The sequence below is a fragment of the Ambystoma mexicanum genome, chromosome 1p (genome assembly GCF_040938575.1).
Source record: "Ambystoma mexicanum isolate Mex_15411 chromosome 1p, UKY_AmexF1_1, whole genome shotgun sequence".
NCBI classification, from domain to species: Eukaryota; Metazoa; Chordata; class Amphibia; order Caudata; family Ambystomatidae; genus Ambystoma; species Ambystoma mexicanum.
The window spans coordinates 182,184,198-182,205,821 of record NC_090921.1 but is presented as its reverse complement, the minus strand read 5'-3'; the positions used below and the strand labels follow the sequence as shown (position 1 = coordinate 182,205,821).

General features: G+C 44.8%; 1 protein-coding gene across 1 annotated transcript in view; it reads left to right on the top strand.

Annotated features, from left to right (window-relative positions):
* DNAH2 (dynein axonemal heavy chain 2) overlaps positions 1–21,624 on the top strand; it is a 3,498,763-nt gene that overhangs the window by 3,272,274 nt on the left and 204,865 nt on the right. Inside the window, exons 81-82 of the mRNA XM_069646273.1 lie at positions 4,648–4,832; positions 20,175–20,403. Coding sequence (XP_069502374.1) covers positions 4,648–4,832; positions 20,175–20,403 — 414 coding nt within the window. The remainder of the gene's footprint in view (positions 1–4,647; positions 4,833–20,174; positions 20,404–21,624) is intronic.

Genomic DNA, 21,624 nt, shown 5'->3' with positions numbered 1-21,624 from the left:
TCCCAGCTCCTTCTCCGGTATGGGACACCGCTCTCTTTGTCCCCCGGGTCTTCTCACCAGTTGCTGATGTCTACCCTCACCACGTTGCACTGCCCCTCCTCCACTGCAGCGTGGCTGACAAATTCAGGGTATATTGGAGCTCTCCAACCCTGTAGCCACTTCATCTATGCCTCCCACTTTCCGACAGCTGCCATGTCAATTGGAGGTCTGGCGCCCGTTATTTCTTCACTTTCGGCTGGTTTCAGGGCAGAGCGACATGGAGTCAAACTACTCCATGTTCTGCGCAACAGCGCCCCTCATAAAATCTTTAATTCTCTTAGTCGGTATCTCACATTCATCGAGACATCTCTGGTTAGTAGACAATGTTTATGCCACTGGACATCCTTTCTCACCTTGTTCAATGCCCCTTGACACGGAGGAGAAACAGCTAGACTCCTTCGGGAAGCACATCATATCCACGGCCGCAATTACCATCAAGGTGGGTAATGCTATTGCTATCCTGTCCCGCTACTACAGGAAGCTCTGGTTCAAGATGGGCCCAATATTGAATTTCTTTCTAGACCACAAGAAGGATGAAACTTTTGCACTCCTTCGCAAAGGTGGAGGCTGCCTCTGATCACGTAATTTCAGTGGCAGTAGATATTACGGACACTGTCTTCGGCAGATGGGAAATGGCCCTGTCCTATGCCATCAAGTTTGGCTCAAGGCCACTAATTTCCATCTCGAAGTGCAATCGAAAGTGGTGGACATGCTCTTTGACGGGGAAGACCTGTTCGGCAAGAAGGTGGACGACACACTTCAAGCCATCCAAGTGGACACTGACCATCCCAGGGCACGCTGCAGCAACGGTGCCAGTCCTCTCCGTCCGGGAAGGCACGTTTTTCAAGGACGTCCCACGATTACAGGGCTTCATATCGCTACAAATGGAATTTAGCATTGTTGCAGCTCCTCGCACACCAGGGGCCAATCCTCCTAACAGGCATGACTATGCTCTGCACTCACCCCTCCACTTTCACATCCCAGTGGGAAGGTTCATGGAGCAGTGGTGTTCCATCATCACAGATGAATGGGTGTTGTCACTAATCCAGCTGGGGGACACACTGGAATTCATCAGGCACTCGCCCTCCATTTCTCCCTTGTCAATGCACTTGCCATTACTCGTGATAGAAAGTTCAGTCTCTCCACTCCAAGGGGGCAATTGAGCACATCCCCTGCCAAAAACAAGGGCAAGGAGTGTACTCGAGATACTTTCTCGTAAATAGAAAATCAGGGGGTTGGCAACACATTCTCGAATTACGCCTCCTCAACAATTCCCTGCGGTCTCAAACCTTCAAGATGATCACCCTCCAGCATATTCTAATACAACTGCAGAAAGGGGATTTCCTGTTGTCGTTAGACTTGGAGGACTTGTACTTTCACATCCAGATCCATCTCTGACACCGAAGGTACCTGCGATTCACCGTTGCAGGACAACATTTTCAGTTCAAGGCCTTACCATTCGGCCTCCCCTCAGCTCTGAGGGTGTTCATGAAATGTCTGGCTCGGGTGGCCACTCATCTACCTCGTTCGGGGGTGCACGTCTATCCGTACCTCAATGATGGATGGTTAAGGTAGACTCTCTTCCACTGGTTCATTGGCACAGCGAGGCCATGATCCATTGCTTGACATCACTGGGGTTCTCCATCGACTTTGCCAAATCCTGCTTGACCCCCTCACAACACGCTGTGTAGGAGTATGTGGCTTGACACTCTGTCCTGCAACAGTACCCCTTGGAGGACAGAGTGAAGGCAATGGCAGCAAAGACTCTACTGCTATTGCACAAGACGTCTGCGTCAGTCCACATGTAGAAGTCCCTGCTAGGGATGATGTCATCTTGCATCCCTTTAATCCAGTACTGCATTCTTTGAATGTTAATGCCTTCCTCTCATGACGTTCTTCGCTGGCATATTCTTCGCTCCAATCTCACCGAGGCACCTTTTGGTCTGCCGGACCATCAGTTTACGGTCACAGTGGATGTGTCTGGAGCGCTGAGGTGCCCACACAGGCCATCTCCATGCCAGGGGTCTCTGGTCTCTGGAGGAAAAAGCATTGCATATCAACATCCTGGAATTATGTGCCGTGTTCTTGGCCCTGAAGTATTTTCTACCACAACTCCAGGGACGGGTGGATCTTTGTGTTTACCGGCAACGCAATGTTTTACATCTGCAAATAAAGCGCCACCCGGTCTACTGTTCTGTCAATGGAAGCTTAGGCTCTACAGACTTGGGCTCTAGTCCACAATCTCTTACTCATCCCGTTCCATCTACCAGGGATGCAAAACACAGTGGGGAATTGAAATCCTACCACGAGTGTGAACTTCTGGACAATCAAGTCCGCTGCATCTCCAGCAGGTGTCGATCTTTTTGCAACCTGGGAGAACAAGAAATGCTTGGTTGTGCGAGCAGATTCCATCACGCAAGGAGCCTAGGGGATGCCTTCCCGTTCCTGTGGGAAGGCATGCTCCAGTATGTGTTCCCTCCAATTTCTCCTGTCTCTCCATGATCGACGTGTTCAGATGGCATCAGTGTAAACTGATCTTGGTGGCCCAAGCTTGGCCAAGGCAATATTGGTTCCTGGACCTTCTCATCCTGTCAGCGGTGCTTCTTATCTGGCCACAGCTTTTCAATTTTCTGACCAGGGAACAGGGCTACAACAGACCCAGCCTCCCTCAATCTGACAACCTGGCTCCTACTGATTTGGATTTTGGAACTATACCCTTGTCTCAAGACATTTGTGATGTTCTGACACTAATTTCCTGATATAAGAGCAAGTGGAGCGTTTCTCTGCATATTGTTCTGGGTGTGGCCTCAACTCCTGATGGCCTGCCATGCCTGTTGTCCTTGATGTTAGCTGTTCTGGCTTACTCTCCCATCAAGGTTCACCTGGCTGCCATTTCCAGATTCACGCATTCCTTGGGATGCTAACTTTGTGGTCACACAGCCTCATCAAATAATTTCGTAGATGGATGTTCCACTTGTTCCCGCCTGTCAGGTGCCTGCTCCAGCTTGAGAGTTGAATATGGTCCTTGCCAAACTCATGGGACCTCTTTTCAAGACTTTACACAAAGTCTCTCTAAAGGTTTTGTTGGTTGCCATCCCCTCTGCAAGACATGTGAGGGAAATCCAGGCTCTCTTGTGCAGACTTGACTTTCCACAGCTCCAAGGCGATCCTTTGCTCTAACCCAATGTTCATTTCCAAGGTTTCGTCTTCATTCCACCTAAATGAACCGGTGGTGCTACCCATCTTTTTTGGCTTTCCGTCCCGCGGAAAGCTGGTTGCACTCCTTGGATGTGGTATAAGCCCTACAGTTCTATGTTTCTTGCACAAAAGATTTCACAAGTCTTCACAACTGTTTGTGGAATTTTGTCTGTGGGCAATGCTCTTTCCAAAGCCTCCATTGCTCATTGGCTGTCCTCATGCATTTCCTGTCATCAACTGGCTAACAGGCCTCTTCCGGGCTGGCCCAGAGCCCATTGCACAGAGTCTGTAGCTGCTACCACGACTTTGTTCTTCAGTGTTCCGCTGCTGGACATTTGCAGGGCGATCAGTGCATACCTTCACCAAGTTTTACTGTGTCAACATGGATTCCATGGAGGATTCCAGGGCCGGCCAAGCAGTGCTGCACAACCTGTTTGGATGAGATGAGGTGAGTCTTTTCTGAGGTGAGTGTTTCTTTCCGTTGAGCTTTACCTCCACCCATGGTTAGTATTGTGTGTGTACTGCGTTGTGATCTGTTCAAACCGTATGTGAATTTATGGAAGATCCAATGCTGGAGAAGGAATAAGTTACTTACCTGTAACTCTTGTTCTCCAGCATTGGTATCTTTCATAGATTCACATGTGCCTTTTCGCCAACTCTGTTTATGGCTCTTTTTGGCCCATATTGTGACGTTCATGTGCGCTTGCCAAAATCTGGGGATGACCTCCAGGTGTGCTGATCAAGGAGTCTTGTCATTTGGCTGTGGGGCAATATGACCCAAAATGAGACTGATAGTAGTTTTAAAATGTAAACATAAACTGCTTTACTATTACCGAAGATTCCCAATCTGATGACAGGGAATATTCAAACACCATGGGAATCTATGAAAGATACCAATGCTGGAAAACAGGAGTTACAGTTTAGTAACTTATCCTTGGTTATTATATGCTTTGTTAGATGACTGTAACGTCTGTGTTTTGGTTATGTTGTGAATTTCAGCACAAGCTCTTTAGATGAAGGTTTTGCACTAACTAAAAAGTGTGGTGGGTACACATCTATTCCCAATTGAAAACATAATGCATATGTAATTGTATTGTAAATGACCTTCACAACCTTTAAGAGCTTAATATTATTATATAGACAGCCCTGTACAAACATATGAAACACAATGTGATGTTTATAGAATGGTCTTTGGGTAGTTGCCCCTTTGTCAGTATATCGATTAAACTCCATTGCATTATCACCAATTCACATAAGATAACATCCCCTTTTCACATGGTCACCCACATAAATAGTACTCTCACATCACTGACCTCCAGATATGTCTGTTTAAGCTTCTTAATGAAATTGATGTGCCTTGATTGCTTTGTTTTTATTTATTTTCTCTCCTTGCATTTTCTGTCACTACAGGTCTCAGAGAACCTACTCAGTCTCTACCTGGATGAATACGAGGACACACCTTGGGATGCACTGAAGTATCTAATTGCAGGAGTAAACTATGGGGGTCATGTGACTGATGATTGGGACAGACGGCTGCTCACCACCTACATCAATGACTACTTCTGCGAGCAGAGCATTGCAGCCCCCTTCTTTAAGTATGTTATTTTCAGGAGGAAGATTGCACATTTCATGATTCAGTCTGTTTTACAATGTCTTACTACACAATCCATGTTGGCAGTGCTATTTATTATGCTTCCACTTTGTCTGGAATACTACTACATTTGCTCATAAACAAACACACACACGTTACACAACAACTCTGGCACAAGAAAGAAAGTAGAAAAATTTGAGAAAGATGACACGGAGATAAAATGATCTGCAAGTTCCTTTTTACTGGGCTCATATGTGGTCTAGTGTTTAAGCTGCTGATTTCCATCAACACTTTTAAAATAATAGAAATATGTAGTGCCTTTGCAGATTGTAACAGGCCATCACAGGATTGTGGACATCTTTTTGTGTTAATGGTCCTTGTAACACCTTTTACATTTAAAAAAAAAATCTATCTCTAATGGGGACTAGGACTTTAGACTATTGTTTGTATCTTTGCTCCTACCATTTGAAGTCATCTATCTACGTTTGTTGGCAAACACAGAAGCTGGTCGTGCTAGGCTCAAAAAGGAAATGTTTCTCTGTGGAATAACCGGGATCAGGAAGCGGAATAGAAATTCTGCTATGGTCTCTCCACTTTTCTGAATGGCATATGCTAAAGACAGCAGTTAAAAGGATGTCACTGGTGATAAGACAAGGTAAGATAAAACAGTTTCTTTGGCTCACTCATTCTCGCCCTTTGTTCTTTTTTCAATTTTTTGAAAACATGGTTATTTGTTTAAACATTGGATTAGTCTCATGCGGCACTAAAACAGACTTCACTATATATAAATATATAATGTACTATCCTTGAACTTTCATCAAGGAAATATAAAAATCCTTCAACAGGATGGGTGTATGCATTATTAATTATTTGCAAACTGAAAATCACATGTCAAATTTAATATCAATTAATAACATTTTCATGTATTAATCGTATGTGAAAAACCTGATGGTATCCTCACACCTACCCCGCGCCCCCTTGAATCCTCTTCTTAGATGGCCTGGGAAAGACCATTGCTTTCGGAACCTCACCCTCGGGGTGTAGATGCGAGGGAGGATCAGCTGTGTGGAGGGTCCTTGGGGATTGGGGAGAGGATATTCACAAGAAGAGACATGGAACTCCCACCTGACCGACCATGACACGTCTTAACCTATGGACCATATTGACTACATATTCAGAGCCAGATTAGGCCCTAGGAAAATCCTGCAAGCCAGGATCGTCTTACAGAAATCTCAAGCCGCAAGATGCTGTGCTAGCAGAATAGCCATGGCAAGTGCAACGGCAGCCAAGGCCACAATGTTGCGAACAACATTCCACACAGAGAGCCAAGGTGACACCGGCTGCAGCAAAGAATATTCCCTGCAAGATACAAGCTAATTCAAACCAATTGAGGCCGCGAGAGTGGTCTCCAGCCACGTGACTCGCCCGAGCTGTCAGTGGACCAAGGCTCAAAGGCTGTGAAAGAGCAGCCATGCCACGACCAGACAGCGGTTGGCAACATCCTTGCTACCTTTTTACGATGGGAATTGAACGCTCTCATGACATTAGCCGTGCACACCATTGTATAGCACAAGACACATAGTTGCACCTCGCTGACACATAGTATACATATACAGCAAACAGATGGCTTGCGGGCTGGGAACAGAGTTTGTCCGAGGCTTGGGAGCCCGTGGTCTGACCAATCAGGGCCTTGGGGTCTAGGGGCAGATGCCAGGGGATACCGACCAATCACAGGACTTACCCAATGTAACATTTTCAGAGTAACCATTTTTAGGGATGATCCAAGTAAACCACCTGGCATAGTAGTATCCACTAACAGTTTGCTCCATATGTTCCTATACTGGACCTACCACTCAGGGAGCCAATCCTGTGTGGTGTTAGGTTCGGTAAGGGAGCCCGCTGAGTGACGAAGATTGTGACATCAATTGTATACAAAACTGGCCTGCGAGCCAGAATGCAACGAGATGTGCCTGGACCTGACTCCATGTATATGACCCCTGCATGTGTCATGTAATAAACCACAGCAATTCTTGCCTTTTGTGTGGACCTTAACTTCATTGGGACAAGGGAAGGAGTTAGAGCCTTCCGTGAGCTGCAGGTCCGCGAGCCCTAGGTACGGCTCTGCCGGCCCCAGAAATAACCCTAATAAATTGGAGGTCCCAGCGAGATCGTTTGTGACGTCAGCTCGGCCAGGTGCTGGCCCCTCTGCCGTTGGACCTTGGAGGACTGCAGGACCCTCGCGGGAATTGCGAGAGAACCGTACTGCGCAACCGAAGATTGGTCATCGGGAGCTGATTTCAAAAATCATCCTGCATGCGGTTGGCGAGTTGTCCAACGCAGTCCAGAGGAAGCAAGACGACCTGAGAGGGGGGAGTCAGCGACCGAGCAGTGCTGGCAGACGTGGAACTAAAAGTAAGTGTGGTCCGCACAACCAGCAACCAAATATTGTGTGGGTGGGGGGTGTAAATGTGACGAGGGTAATGTAAACTTGTTATAACTTTTGGCACCGAGGTATTGTTCAATATGTGTTTAGTTGTATGGATTGGAGCAGAGGTAGTCTCTTTTCAGTGTTTAGTGAGCATTCCGGTTGTGGGGCAACAGGCTCCTGAATCAACCAATGGCTGTTACGCCGTCAGGTCTGAACAGTGAACGTACGTGTAGGTGTCTGGTTTTCCTATGAGTTGAATGTTTTAGTTTGGTGAATAGATGTCGGATTCCTGGTAAAAGTTAGCTGGAGCTATCTTAGATTGTGGAAAGTGCATTAGCTGGTTAAGTTTCATTGGTGAGAAGCATTTCACACGTCAGGCGACGCAACGGTTGCAGTCTAATCACGAAACGAATTAACGAAGTATACTCCACTCCGGGGAGGTGGGAAGACAGCTGTGGGATTGTGGGTTATCAATGTGGGGTTGAATAAGGGGGGGATTGTTGTTTTGCGAGCGCGCACATTGTTTTCTTTTGTGAACTCTTAGCTTGGTGACGTCACCCATATGCCATTGCTTAGGACACTGTGTTATCAACGGGCGAGAGGTCCATAGCAGCCCGATGCTGAGATCGCTAGACAGGTGAACGAGTGGCAGTGCGTGGAAGGCACCCGCGCTTGATTGAGGGGGTGGGCTGAACAGCGGCAGCCCTGGTGGAGGCAGGGCAGTACAAGAGTATGTTGCGCAAGGTGTGGGGCTGCAGAGGCACTCAGATAACCAACAGCAAAACTGAACTGTATAATCCACAAAGCGTTTTATCCCTGTTCTGACAGCAGAGAGTTGAAATCCTCAATTAGAGGTCAGGTAACATTCCAACCAACTATGTTGTATCACAGAAGAGCGGGAGGGACATCGTAAAGCGGGTCTGGGACGCTAGTGACTACCATCCAACACCTTTGTAAAACACTGGCCACTTATAAGGATAGAATAGTGAAGTATAGCGTACAATGGACAAAAAGTACTGACGGATAGGTAGCCGTACCATGGCCACCTAACAGCGGTTCTTCCAAAGACATGTTGCAATCACTACTGACCCATCTACAGAACACATACAAAGGGAGGAAATTAGCTAACTGTATGAAGATATTTGAGCTGTGGCGTATGTTTCAGGAGGACCGGCCATGGATGATGAGCATGTTGGGGGCAAAAGTAGGGGGCTGGGGACTCCTGCGCTCCACCTCTCGCACCTCTCAGCGTTGCCTCTGACAACATGGTGGAGGAGAAGGAGGAGCAGGGCCTTTACCCGGTGCGAGAATTAAGAGAAATTAAGGATCCTCGAGAATTGACAGCAGCAGAAGGTTACTCAAACCCCACATACAAACCACCCCATACGCCCCAAAGGTGCACGCCCCTAACGCCCTGCAAGAAGAGACGAGGGCAGAAGCCGAAAGTCCCGCCCTCGACGAGGAAGGCTGCGTCAAGCAAAGAACGAATTTGCAGGAATAGGCTCAGACGAATGGGTAGCGGCACAGGTGCTCTTGAAGCTACAAGGGGTCACTACTGGAGAGGCCGAAAGTGCAACTAAGGCCATAGGGGAGTTGGAGCTGGGACAGGGATGTAGAGGAAGGTCAACGCACGTAGTAAGGGAAGGGCAATTGCGGGAAGACGAGGAAGTGAAATTAGAAGCAAAAATAGCGGAACTAAAGTAGCAAAGGAATGTGTTAGTACGACAGCGAGAGCTAAAGGGACAGGAGAGAAAGGAGCATTTGGCATTGTTGGAAAAGGAGCAGAGAGAGGTAATAGAGAGGAATACAATAGGTGAAAGGAGCAATGTGCAGACGGAAACGAGGAGAACAGGAATAGGAGAGAATGGCGATGACGAGGCCGAAAGGGAAATGGCATTCTGGATGCGGAAGATATTCTTAGACCAAACACGGAAGTATGCGGAGGGTAGATTGAAGGAGTTAAAATTGGTGAGGGTAGAGAGAGCACGGAACCAGAGAGGTGAAGACGAGAGGGCACTCCAAAGGGTGAGCGAAGCGGTGAGGGAGGAGCTGGACAGGAACAGACAGGGTGAGGAGCACCGGGGAGGAGAATGGAATGAACGGGTGCCTAACGGGTGCACAGTGGCTGGCGCAAGTACGTCTAAGGTGCATATGAAGGGAAGCAATGTCCCAGGCTTAGGGGGAAAGGGAGAGGAGGACACATGTGGCTTCACGAACATTGATCTTGAGACAGTAACCGTACGCTATCCACTTCCACACAAATTGAAATTTTCGGACGGATTCTGTAGCTATGAGGAAGAGGCAGATGGAGACGGCAAACATAGTGATGTAGAACGAGAGGGGTCAAAGAAGCTTTACATAACACGAAAAGGCACAGGAATGTTATGGGAGTGTAGAACACATGATGAGATGGGAGGGGGGCAACACACTGACACCATAACTGAGGACGCAATAGCAGGGATAGCCCCACAAACACCCTACACTAGCAGGCTCCGAGATCTTCAAGGGCATAGGAGAGATGGGGCAGCAATAATAAACAACAGAGGGCACTCTTGCCCGCGGGATGGGCACGCTGGGACACAGGACTTCCCACATCGGCTACCCACTATAGACATGACAGACATATAGGGGCAGACGTGGAAGATGAGAGGTGGCCTACCCAGATACGACAACATAGGCGCACACATGAAGAGAGGGCTGCATACTCACAGATGCCCCTATTGGAAAGGGGAGGGACACAACCACAGTATGTACCCTGGAAGCACACAAAAAGGAAAACATTAACGTTGCCATCCTGAAGTGGGAGAGGGGGTAAATGGATATATGAAATGGAGAACTTGACGGCAGGACACAGTCTGGCGGTGGGTGGCAGCAAGAGCTTGCTGATCTTCATATTGGGTGACGCAGCGGATGACATTTGGAAAAGGGCGGGGTTCCTGGGAGTGACTACCTAAAACACAACACATGACGGATTCCCATTTGCAAATTGTAGACATGCCGTATGGCAGGCGCTGAGGACACAGTACCCTGACACATCAGATATAGGAGTAATTACGTCACGCAAAATGTGGGACAATGAGGACCCCGTTAGTTACATTCAAGAGATCCAAGAGCTTTGGTGCCTCGAGACTAGTGAGCCATGGGATAAGACAGTTGCTATCTTCTACCACATCTTGATACAAGGGTTACCGGGGCCGGTGCAGAGACAGCTGAAAGAATTGCTAGGGATGGAAGCAAAGGCATGGTCAGAAATACAACTCACAATAGTACACCCTTGCAGGCTGTGGCAAGAAAAGATGAAGCAAAAGGGTGAAATCAAAATACGCCCTAGAAGGGGCACTTATAACGAGCCCAACCCCACAAGCCCAGACGACGGTATCACAACCCCAACCACAGCAGCAGTACAATACAATAAAGCAATACACACCACAAATAGGAGGAGGGTACATGGGACTAGGCAAGTATCAAAACAACTATAGGGTAAGAGGAGGGTTCAACAGAGGACGGGGCTTTGGACCACAATCACACCACCCAGGAGGGGGGTTCCGGGGATACCCACAGCAAGGTCAACCGGGACAGGGTGAGGGAGGAGGAGGGTTCCCATGGCAAGCACGGGAACCACCCCAGTGCTGGGCATGCAGGCAGCTAGGTCACATTTCCTGCACATGCAGAAGTAGAGAAATGCAACAAGGGTGGGGCGTGCAAGGGCAGCAGAATTACCAGGTCGGACAGAATGGATACTATACGCAAGATACTCAGCAGACGGGACAACCACAAAATACGCCACAGCAAAACATACATCAGCCACATATGCAACACCAAACAATGCCAGTCATACAACAAACGCCAATGCCACAAGCACCACAACAACCACAACAAATGGCTGCACCATTACCCCAACAGCTACAAACAGCACAACAACTGACTCAACTACAGGACAACTCATCACAACCCATGGACACAACAGCAGTGTTACCAAAAATGAGAATGGGAGGGGTGACAATAGTAGGACATAACCCTTACACGGGAAATGGACAATCACTGTACCCACAATAGGACAGCCCACCGATGAACTTGTTGTGTCCCATCTTATCAGTAACACCTAACCCTGCGGAGGAACCTCGCATGAAGGTGGTGATAGGTGACAAAACTTTTTCCTTTCTTGTTGACACTTGGGCGACTAGGTCATGCATACGGGAGGGAAAATACACATTGTTAGGCGATGCCATGAACACTCAAGGATTCTCTGAGGCTCGAGAAGTGGTTCCCTTTACTGATAACATCTCCTTATCTATAGGAGATCACAACTTATCTTTACCTCTACTTTACTCTAAGCAAGCACCTGTAAACATATTGGGACGCGACATAATGATCAGACTAAACATGACAATATCCTTCACAGACAAAGACATCATATGCTCCACACCAGGCATTCACGTGCTCACGGCTAGGCAAATACTCCAGACTTATTGTGCGAATAGTGTGCAGAGGGGTGAGCCAGATGACCCCGAAATGTTCCAATACGGAACAGACATGGCACTTGCCTGGTTACCAGGAATAGCTGGAAAGATTTGGAGAAGGCCAGGTGAGTACCTCTTTAGGCCAGAGACACCAGCAGACGAGAAGGAGGGAGCATTCGTATCAATTGACATGCAAGGAATTGTGGCAAGGGAGGATTGGGTTGCAGTACACGCCCTAGATGACGAAGGTAATGCATGGAGGGGTGTCAACTCAAGTGTCTAATGAGGAACTCTTCTCACAAAAGTAAGGAGAGAGCGAGACGATGCTGGGAATGAGTGTATACGTGTGGTTGCGCATAACATACAGAGACGTGGCTCAATAAATGGCAATGGCGCTAGAAGCACCCCTCCAGCACCACCTCTCTTCTGCGAGGAAGATTTAGCGAAGGCACCCAACACACTATGGACCTATGACGTAGGGTGCATAAAGAGCATAGGGGGAATGAAAATCAAGCTGAAACAAGGAGCAATTCTGCCAAGAGTAAGACAATACCCGCTGACCAAAGAAGCAGATGAGGGTATTTATGAGACAATCAGTGCCCTCATTGATAGAGGCATCCTAGTGCCATCAGAATCCCCATTTATCACTGCTGTGTACCCCGTCTGCAAGACAAATTGGGGGTTGTGGCGTTTTATCCAAGATTTACGACTCCTTAACCACATTGTAGAGGCAGAATACTCTGTAGCGGCTAACCCTGCCACGATACTCTGTGGCATCCCGCCAAGGCTACATGTTTCACTGTAATCAATCTCAAAAACGCCTTTTTCTCAATACCCTTGCACCCAGATTCACAGGATTTGACCAGCTTCATGTACCGCAATAAAAAATGGAAACACACCAGATTAACACAGGGGTATTGTGAATCGCTATCCATCTTTAACAGAGTGATTCAGATGGATTTAGGCAACATCCAAACAGAAAGCGTGATTCTACAGTACATAGGTGACATTCTCATCTGCAGCACAACAGAGAAATAGTGCCGGAAGGACTCAGTATACATGCTCACTGTATTAGCAGAAAAAGGGTACAAGGTGGACAAGGCAAAATTACAATATTGGCAGAAGGAGGTATTATACATAGGTCAGCTGATATCTCAAAGCAGCAGGCATATAGCACCAAAGAGAGCACAGGCAATACTTGACACACCTCAACCAAAAACGGTACGGGAGCTACAGCAGTTCCTCAGCCTATGTAACTATTGTAGAGCATGGGTCTTTGATTACAGTACTTACACGTGTCCACTACTCACGGCCCTTAAAGAAGCACAAAGGGGAAGGAAACAGCTAGGGTGGACCAGGGAAATGACAGATGCATTCCATGAGCTGAAGGAGGCAATACCTACAGCCCCGGTTTTAGGAACCCCAAATTACACAAAATCATTTTTTATATTCTCACACTCTGATGGGATGGTCATGAAAGGTTTGTGTTGAGAAAAGGTTGAAGCCGCAACAGTGTATCTCACAATTGAAGGATGCGCATGTGCTGATGAGACGCGAAAGAAAGCAAACCTATAGTGAACTATATAGTCAGCAGTAACTGTGAAGCCAGTGGTACAGAGTAGCAGAGTGGTCCGGTGAAAGGAAACCGCCCATATAAAACAACAAAGTGGATGAACTTTGAAATACGCGATAGTCAAGATTAACCCCAACGAAACAGGAAGTTAACAGGTGATTGCTTTAATAGAAAGACTTCTTTGAAGTTTTTGAACTACCTAGACCAAGAGACACTGGGGCAAATATAAGGAAGAGTTGAAGTGGAAGTCGAAGTGGTCCTGCAGAGGTTTGTGGAAAGCCTTGCACATTTGAAAGTCTTCGACATCAGTGAAAGGTTCGAGCCCGACTGAGGTAGACCTAGAAGGTGCTTTTGTTGAATGTGAATAAAACTTGGGAAAGGAAACCCCTGCAAGTGCTGTGATTGTGAGATCCGAGCCCGACAGAGGGAGACATACGTGAATTTTGTTGAATCGTGACAGAACATTTTTGTGAACTTAAGTGACTTAAATGTGGAAGGCCAAGTGGCTTCGATCCACATTTTGAATTGCCTTAATTTTGATAACCTGAGCAAGTGTGTGTCATCCAGTCTAGAGTGATATACAAAGGCAAAGGTCACATGGGTAAGTACGAAAAATATTCACGTACTAATTGATTCGAATCAATGTGGAGAGAGGAGAGGCTCAGTCGGATAAGCAGTTATAACTTCATATTTTAATATTAATCAAAAGCATAATAGCATAAAAATCCATAATACATTCACACAACATCCTTAAAATTCATTAAATTCTATAACATTGCAAAATAATTGTATCAAAAATGTTGAGAAAAAAGGCTAGGAATTAAATCTAAAAGCAACCTATCTATTGCTACTTAAAGTGATGCATAGCCATCTGTGTTGTAAATAATTTCATTAAGTTATGATGGAAATGCTGTCACAAAAAGTGCGTAATGCAAAAAGTGCTATGTGCCTACTATAGATACAGAATAATATAGTATCTTCAAAAATACAGTTTCGGCGACAAGATATTGTCTAGTTCAATCAATAGAACTGATGGTGGCCTTCATCAGGGCGCACTATTAAGTAAAAATAACAATGGAGACACACTGGTATGAAGATTTGAACACAATTTTCAATTAGCCCAGTGGGTCCCATAGTTGAATCGCTGTAATAGTCCAAGCTTGATTGCAGATCTCAAGTCTGATAGGAGCATCCACCCAAATAAAAAGATTTAAAATACAAACAAATATAATGGGGAAAAAAAGAACAAAAAATAAACATTAGAATCAAAACTGACTGAACCTCAAGCAGACCATACATTTAATTAGAATTCAAAATATTGGACTATCAATATTAAACATCACATGTTCACCTGTATTATTCCACAAGAGGCGCAGAGAACCAAAGCTTTGTTCACGCAACCCAACAGGTAAGAAGATGGTAACCAAATTGCATCTGAGGAGACAAAAAGTGGTGTTGGAGATATATCTAAGTTATCCCAACTTTCAACACTATTGCACAACAAATACTAACCCAAGACATACACAGAGCTGCGCTTCTACAAAAGTACTAACCTCACTGAAGTTTATACACCTCTGGTGTTGAACTGTGTTATGTCCAAAAGACAGGTGAACTTCAATGAAGTGAAGTAAGAAACAGCCCTTTAATATGGGCCAATGAAAAAGAAACACAATGATAATAGGTATGTATGAATGAAATTGTAAGGACAAAAAATTGCGAAGAAATAAATAACTATTGCAGCAGCTCGAAAAGATATAGGAACATTAGAATAGACTCATGAACACTGAATCACGGTCAGTTCTCTTGGATGTCATATAGCCAAAACCCAAAGGTGGATGGTGACACCCAGTCATTGTGTGCATAGGTGGATTAAAATACTGAATAATATCACAATATAGCCAAGATAGTGTAGTTGGCAATGCTTCTGCAGTTGGAATTTCCATAGAAAGAGAATTGTTGATATTGCAAAGTTCCGGCTTTAAAACGTAAAATGAGCCAAATATACAGTTCACTTATTTTCCATCAACAGTAGGCTCACAATGGGCCAAACATATATAAAGCTCACTTGGTTTCAATCAAACGTGGCCTGACAGACTAAAGGATTGCGGCATCTGTATGAATTATAATGGCACTTTTTCTGAATGTTCCTCTGAAATGCTGCGATCGTCAGTAGCAATTCAAAGTAGCGTACTAGAGGGAGAAATGGTCAAATAAGCTTACTGCTTTGCTGAAGCAAAATAATGATGGAAAAGTTCCCACGTTGTGGCACCGACCACAGGTGTCCGCATACACGAGCCTGATTATTCGTGTGCATTCATATTCCGTGTTATCAATCAGACTAACGCCGTAGCCACAGAACACTCTTGTAAACACGAGAGTGTAGAAAAGGAAATGGGACTGGTCACATAGTCGGCGGTATATTGAAACTGAAAAAGGACTAATGACCAATACCGGACCTTCAGAAAATAAATAGAATGCAACATACATTGGCCGTGGGGAGTGAATAAATCAATCAATGCCCTGATAAATTAAATAACAATAAAAGAAATCAATAGAGGGAATCAAACAAAGAAAAAGGCTAATTGAAACCAAGAATAATTATATTGAAAATGATATAATAAATTTTAGAGCAAACTATTAAGAAATGTCTGAAATGATTAAATAAGTAAATCATAATAAATACAGAGCAAGTAAGAAAATCTGCCAGGCCCTAATTGAGATAGAAAATAGGCTTGAGGCACACACTGGAGCCATTCTTCTTGGCGATTAAGCCCTAGATCATAGCTGTTGGTGTCATACATCCACCATTGATCCCTCTAAGCCAATCTAGATGATATATTATTGGAGTCAACTCCCAAGACTTTTTACAGAACACACCATTTTAAATTGTTACAATTATGGTTATTCTCCACAAAATGTGTAACCAAAGGGGCTGTGATGGATTTAGTCCTAATTTTGGATTTGTGCTCACCAATCCTCAATTTGATGGGCCTAGATGTTTTCCCAATGTATGTTTTGGCACATGGGCAAAATATTACATAAATAAAGTTTTTGGTATTACACGTGGTGTGATGTTTAAGATACCAGTTTTTTCCATTAATCATGACAGAGGTACAGGCAGTGGTATATGCGCATTGATTGCAAAAACCACATGGAAAATGACGCATACTGGTTTTGGCACCCCATAAACTCGAAAGTATATTGTGTTTAGTAACAATTGTTGCTCTATCTGCTTTAGTCAGCCAATTTTTCAAATTCTTTTCTTTTTTGAAGGCATATAAAGGGCTCAAAGGGTCGGGATTATTCATTTGGAGCAAGTGCCAATGTTTTGTAATAATTTTCTTTATTTTATGATGGTATGTATTAAATGTAATGGCACAAACTATCCATTCTTTAGTGAAGTTTTCGCGAACGGGCTTATCCAAAAGAATATCACGGTGTTGAAATTTAGCCATTTTACGAGACTTTCTAAGTAAGTGTGAAGGATATCCTCGTTGCTGGAGTCTATCTTGAATAATGTCAGCCTGTGTCTTGTAGTCCTCAACTCTAGAACAATTACGCCTAGCCCTAAGAAACTGGCCGTAGGGGATGCTTTCACATAACGATTGAGGGTGAAAGTGATCAAACCTCAAAATAGTGTTACGATCAGTTTATTTTCGATACAAATCCACTATAATATGCCTGTCGCCATCTTCAATAAGAAGGTTCAAAAATGGTAAAGACGAATTACTGGCCGACATAGTGAATTTGAGATTAATGTCCATGGTGTTAATCCATGTGAGGAACGACAAATGATCACCTTTGGATTTATCCCATATGATGATAATGTCATCAATGTATCGCTTATAGATTTTGATAGTGGATCTGAAGGGATTAGTATTGGACAAGATGTTTTTTTTTTCAAAATTCCACATGTAAAGGGTGGCGTAATTGGGGGCACGCGCAGCCCCCATTGCCGTGCCCTTAACTTGTAAGTAATAAGTGGACTTAAAGCGGAAATAATTCTGTGATAGGGCTATTTCCAGTAGGTCTATTATCACTTCACTGGGAACCTGATGAACCCCAGGTCGTTGATCAAGGAAATCTTTCATAACCTGCAGAGATTCGAGGTGGGGTATATTGGAATACAACGATTCCACATCAAGGGTCAGTAAAATATCTGTGTTGAAATCAAAAGGTAAACCCTCTAAGTGAATGATGGCATCAGTAGTATCAGAAAGGTATGTCTCAGTGGATGCTGCCAAAGGTTTTAGGAATAAATCTAGGAATTGCCCGATAGGTTCCAATATTGAGCTACAGAGGGACACAATGGGGCGTCCCGGTGGGTTCAATGGATCTTTATGTATTTTGGGGATTTTATATATGAGAGAGGTCCTTGTCCCTTTGATTGTAAGAAACAAAAATGCCTTATCATTAATAGCTCCCGCGTCCCGTGCACATGAAGCAACTGCCATAATTTGATTTCTTATACTGTCAGTGGGATCTCCCTGAGTTTGCAATAAAATGCTGGGTTGTTAAGCTGGCGCATAACTTCATTGTCATACTGATCAGAATCCAAACTACCACCCCTCCCCCCTTATCCGCTTGTTTAATCACGATAGCAGGGTCGGACTTAAGGTCTTGAAGACTGGCCCATTCTTGTTTGCTAAAGTTGAAACAGGGTCCTTGTCTAATTTCATTAGATGTATTGTAAATATAATTGAAATCCCTTAAGACTGTCTTTTCAAAAATCGCTGTTTCGTCAGAAACCATTTGGAGGGTCGGTGTAAATGTAGATTTGCATTTAAATGGTGGATGGAGATCATCACTGGCGTCAGAAGAGACACAGTTGCCAGAAAAGTCCTGCAGCCGTATTTTACGAAACAAACTACGTAGCTCTATTTCAACCTCCATTTTAGTGGGGTTCTTCATAGGGGCAAAGGAGAAACCTTTTTCAAGCACTCTTATCTCTTGTTCATTGAGGTGTCTTTTAGAGATGTTGTATACAGTCGAAGGTATAGCTACCTTCGGTAAGCCTGTCTCCTGGTTTCGAAATAGTTGGGTAATGGGGGGGGGGCCTTGATCTGGCGGAGGAAAAGGGAGATTGGGTGGCGGAAATGGAATATTAGGGCCATCCAGTCTACAGTGGCCTTCTTACAGGGGATGCTGTCCAACATGGGGAGGAGAGCTGACTCAGCCATCCTGATCCTTTATGTTATAACGCTGACTTTCCTTTGCATGCACATTTCCCTTTACACACTTTTTGTATAAGAGATAGGGCAGCATTAGGTTTTATTTAAGTATAGGCCATTTTGATTTGACATAGACTGACTAGGATTGTGTTTTCTTTATTATTTGATGGTAGAGACTACTCCCATCATAGCTATAGGGCAAAGTAGGAGTTTTTTCAAACCCCAAGAATTTAATAAAGGTTTTGAAACTCATACCTCTTGTGTCAGTGTCATACATGTGATATCATGCCTTCCTTACACATCCTACGACGGACATTCCTGCGTATGAATTTCCCTGATTGTTGGGCCTTGGGGCCTTATGCATCTTTCTCATTCCCTAGGTCAGATTGAGAATGAGGTCAGTTTAGAGGTCATATAGATTCCCATTTTGCCATGACACGAGATCCATTGGACACCCAACCTTTATTTTTACAGTTTTATAGGAGCAAACCTAACCAAAGGTTACCAAAGCACCAAACAACATTCCTTATGCAATAATATGAAAACATAATGCCAAGCTATCTTAAAAATACATTTTCTATCACAGAAAATAAAAAAAAAATGTGTCGTTCCTAAAGAATAAAAGGGATGGGCTGAGACGTATGGCTACTGGAAGAGAGTTGGACAATGTAAGAGGTCAATAAGAAAATCTTGGTTTACAATTTGTTTCCTTGTCATAGCAATTTATAGTCTAAATACATCAGCACTACAAGTCGCATGAGAACCACCAGGGGTCTTCAGCACCTCTGGTAGGTAGCATGAAAAATTATTTGTAGGGACAATAACATTTTCTTTTTGTTATCAGATTTTATGTAAATGTGTTCAAACCAAGAACTTTTGAGTATGAAGTTCTACATACAACACAGCCCAACCTGTTTTTTTCCCCTGTTATAGGCTTCCTATACAAACCTCATATATGTGAGGCCGGGCCTGGAACTTCAAAGGCCACAATCTAGTTGTTTAGATCTTGCAATGCCAAAATGTAAAATGTAAAATCCCCATCCCCCTTTTACTCATATACCTACAACATGCACATGTATGAGAAGAGAAAGAGAGAGATTAAAAAATGTCCCCCAAATAAACCACCAAATTCTCTTCCCTGTCTCCCCCATATATCGTTCTCATTGTGACTTACAGACTTGGATACCAATGTATACATTACCTTCTTTTGTTCTTATGTATTCAGAATACTTCTCGGGAAGGGTGACCAACCCATTTCAATGTTTCCAGGAGATTCACATATTTAAGTGTGTCAGTCTTTCCATACGTTAACAATGTCTTAGACTTTGATGTGCCCTTCCTTCCTGGAGTGCAGAATTACACACTATAGCCAAACAAGATCTGGCCGTCAGAATCATGTTATGAACCATTTGTCCCAAGTTATACCCTCCCTCGCCTTCTTTCACATATGCCAAACACAATATGAGGGTGTTCATTGGCTGCTCACCCCATCCAAACCATGTCTCCAGGATTCTACTACTGTTTGCTAATTGCAACTAATAGTAACTTAACATGTTTTACCATCTTGAGGAATTACAGTAATTTCCTGTAATGTTGTTGGGTGTGGGTTTGTTTTCATTAACATTTAATCATCTATGGCACCAGTGTACAAAAGCATACTGGCAACAAGCATTAACTGTCCTTTTGTACACCTCACTTTATTCCTTTTCTTTAGGCTCTCCATACTGGATACTTACTATATCCCTAAGGACGGAAACCTCACCAGCTACAAAGAGTACATTGCTCTGCTCCCCAACATGGACCACCCAGAGACCTTTGGCCAGCACCCTAATGCAGACATTGCCAGTGAGATCACAGAGGCCCGCACCTTGTTTGAGACACTCCTCTCTCTGCAGCCTCAAATCACTCCAAGTGGTGCTGGGGGACAAAGTCGTGAAGACAAGGTAAGACGGCTATGTCCCCACCACAGGATTTATTTGTGTGTTTTTTTTTAACATGTTTTTATTTTATTCAACAAACAAGCAAATACAGACAAGCTACACCAAGCCATTCCAGTGATACAGGCATATATCAATTTAGGCCATTTCCCAGGGGGGTAGTCGTTCCTCCTCTGTTTCAGTTTTCTGGCAGATCAACCGCCTCCCACAACAGTTCCTGCCCACCAGTATGCATGTCACCCATCGCGTCAGTACCTCCCCGCTCCTGCATCAACTTCCCCCCAGGAACATATACCACCTCTAAGTTTCATCTTCACCCGGCTGAACATATTCTGTACCAGGGCGTTCTACGCCTCGATTCCCTCATTGCCTTAATGCGTGCCCGTCTTAAGCACTTTATACCATGCAGCAGACTCCGCTAGTGACCATCGCCTTAGATCCGCCCACCAGGCTTCCACGCCATGGCAATTCTGCATTTCGCTAATAAACCAGGTCCTTCATTTTGGTCAAGTGAGCCTTTTGTCTCTCACCCCCAGGGAACAGTCCCAATAAACAGTACTCTGGGGGCCATGACTGCATCTGGATTGGATAACACACAATGCTACCCTCCCCGCTACATCCCCCCAAAACTACTGTATTACTGGGCACACCCAAAATGTATATCAAGTCCACTCTCCCCTGTGTTTTTTTTTTAAACTTTATTTTTGCATTTTGGTGAAACATGCATATAAATACGCCCAAACAGTAGGCTGCAAACTTGCCGCCTTTGCCCCCCGTCCCCGCACCCACCCCCTCCACCCCCTCCTCCCCCCGACGTGTACATTACGCTCTGGCGGTCCCATTGTGCAACGAGCTTCTATTGCGTTTTAGTCCACTGGGGTGCAGTTTGTGGCGACTGAGCTGGTGACTCAGTGGAAACAGCGTTGGAGAGGAGGTGGGCCCCAAATGTCCGGAAGCCTCGCGTGGAGGGGCAGTGTCTTTATGAATTTTGTTTCTGTTTCTTGACAATAGAGAATGTCTTTCCTCCAGGTACGCTAGTGTAGGAGATGGACCCCGTCCCCACGCCATGGCTGTTCTTCTACGTGCCAGTACCAATTGTACGCTTGCTAGTTTTCTAACTGGCAATGATAAGGATTTCGTCAACCCTAGGAGCGCCACCAATGGGACGTGCTCCATCTCTTCGCCGATTATTGCTTCGGTTTCACCAAGAACATCTGACCAGATTTT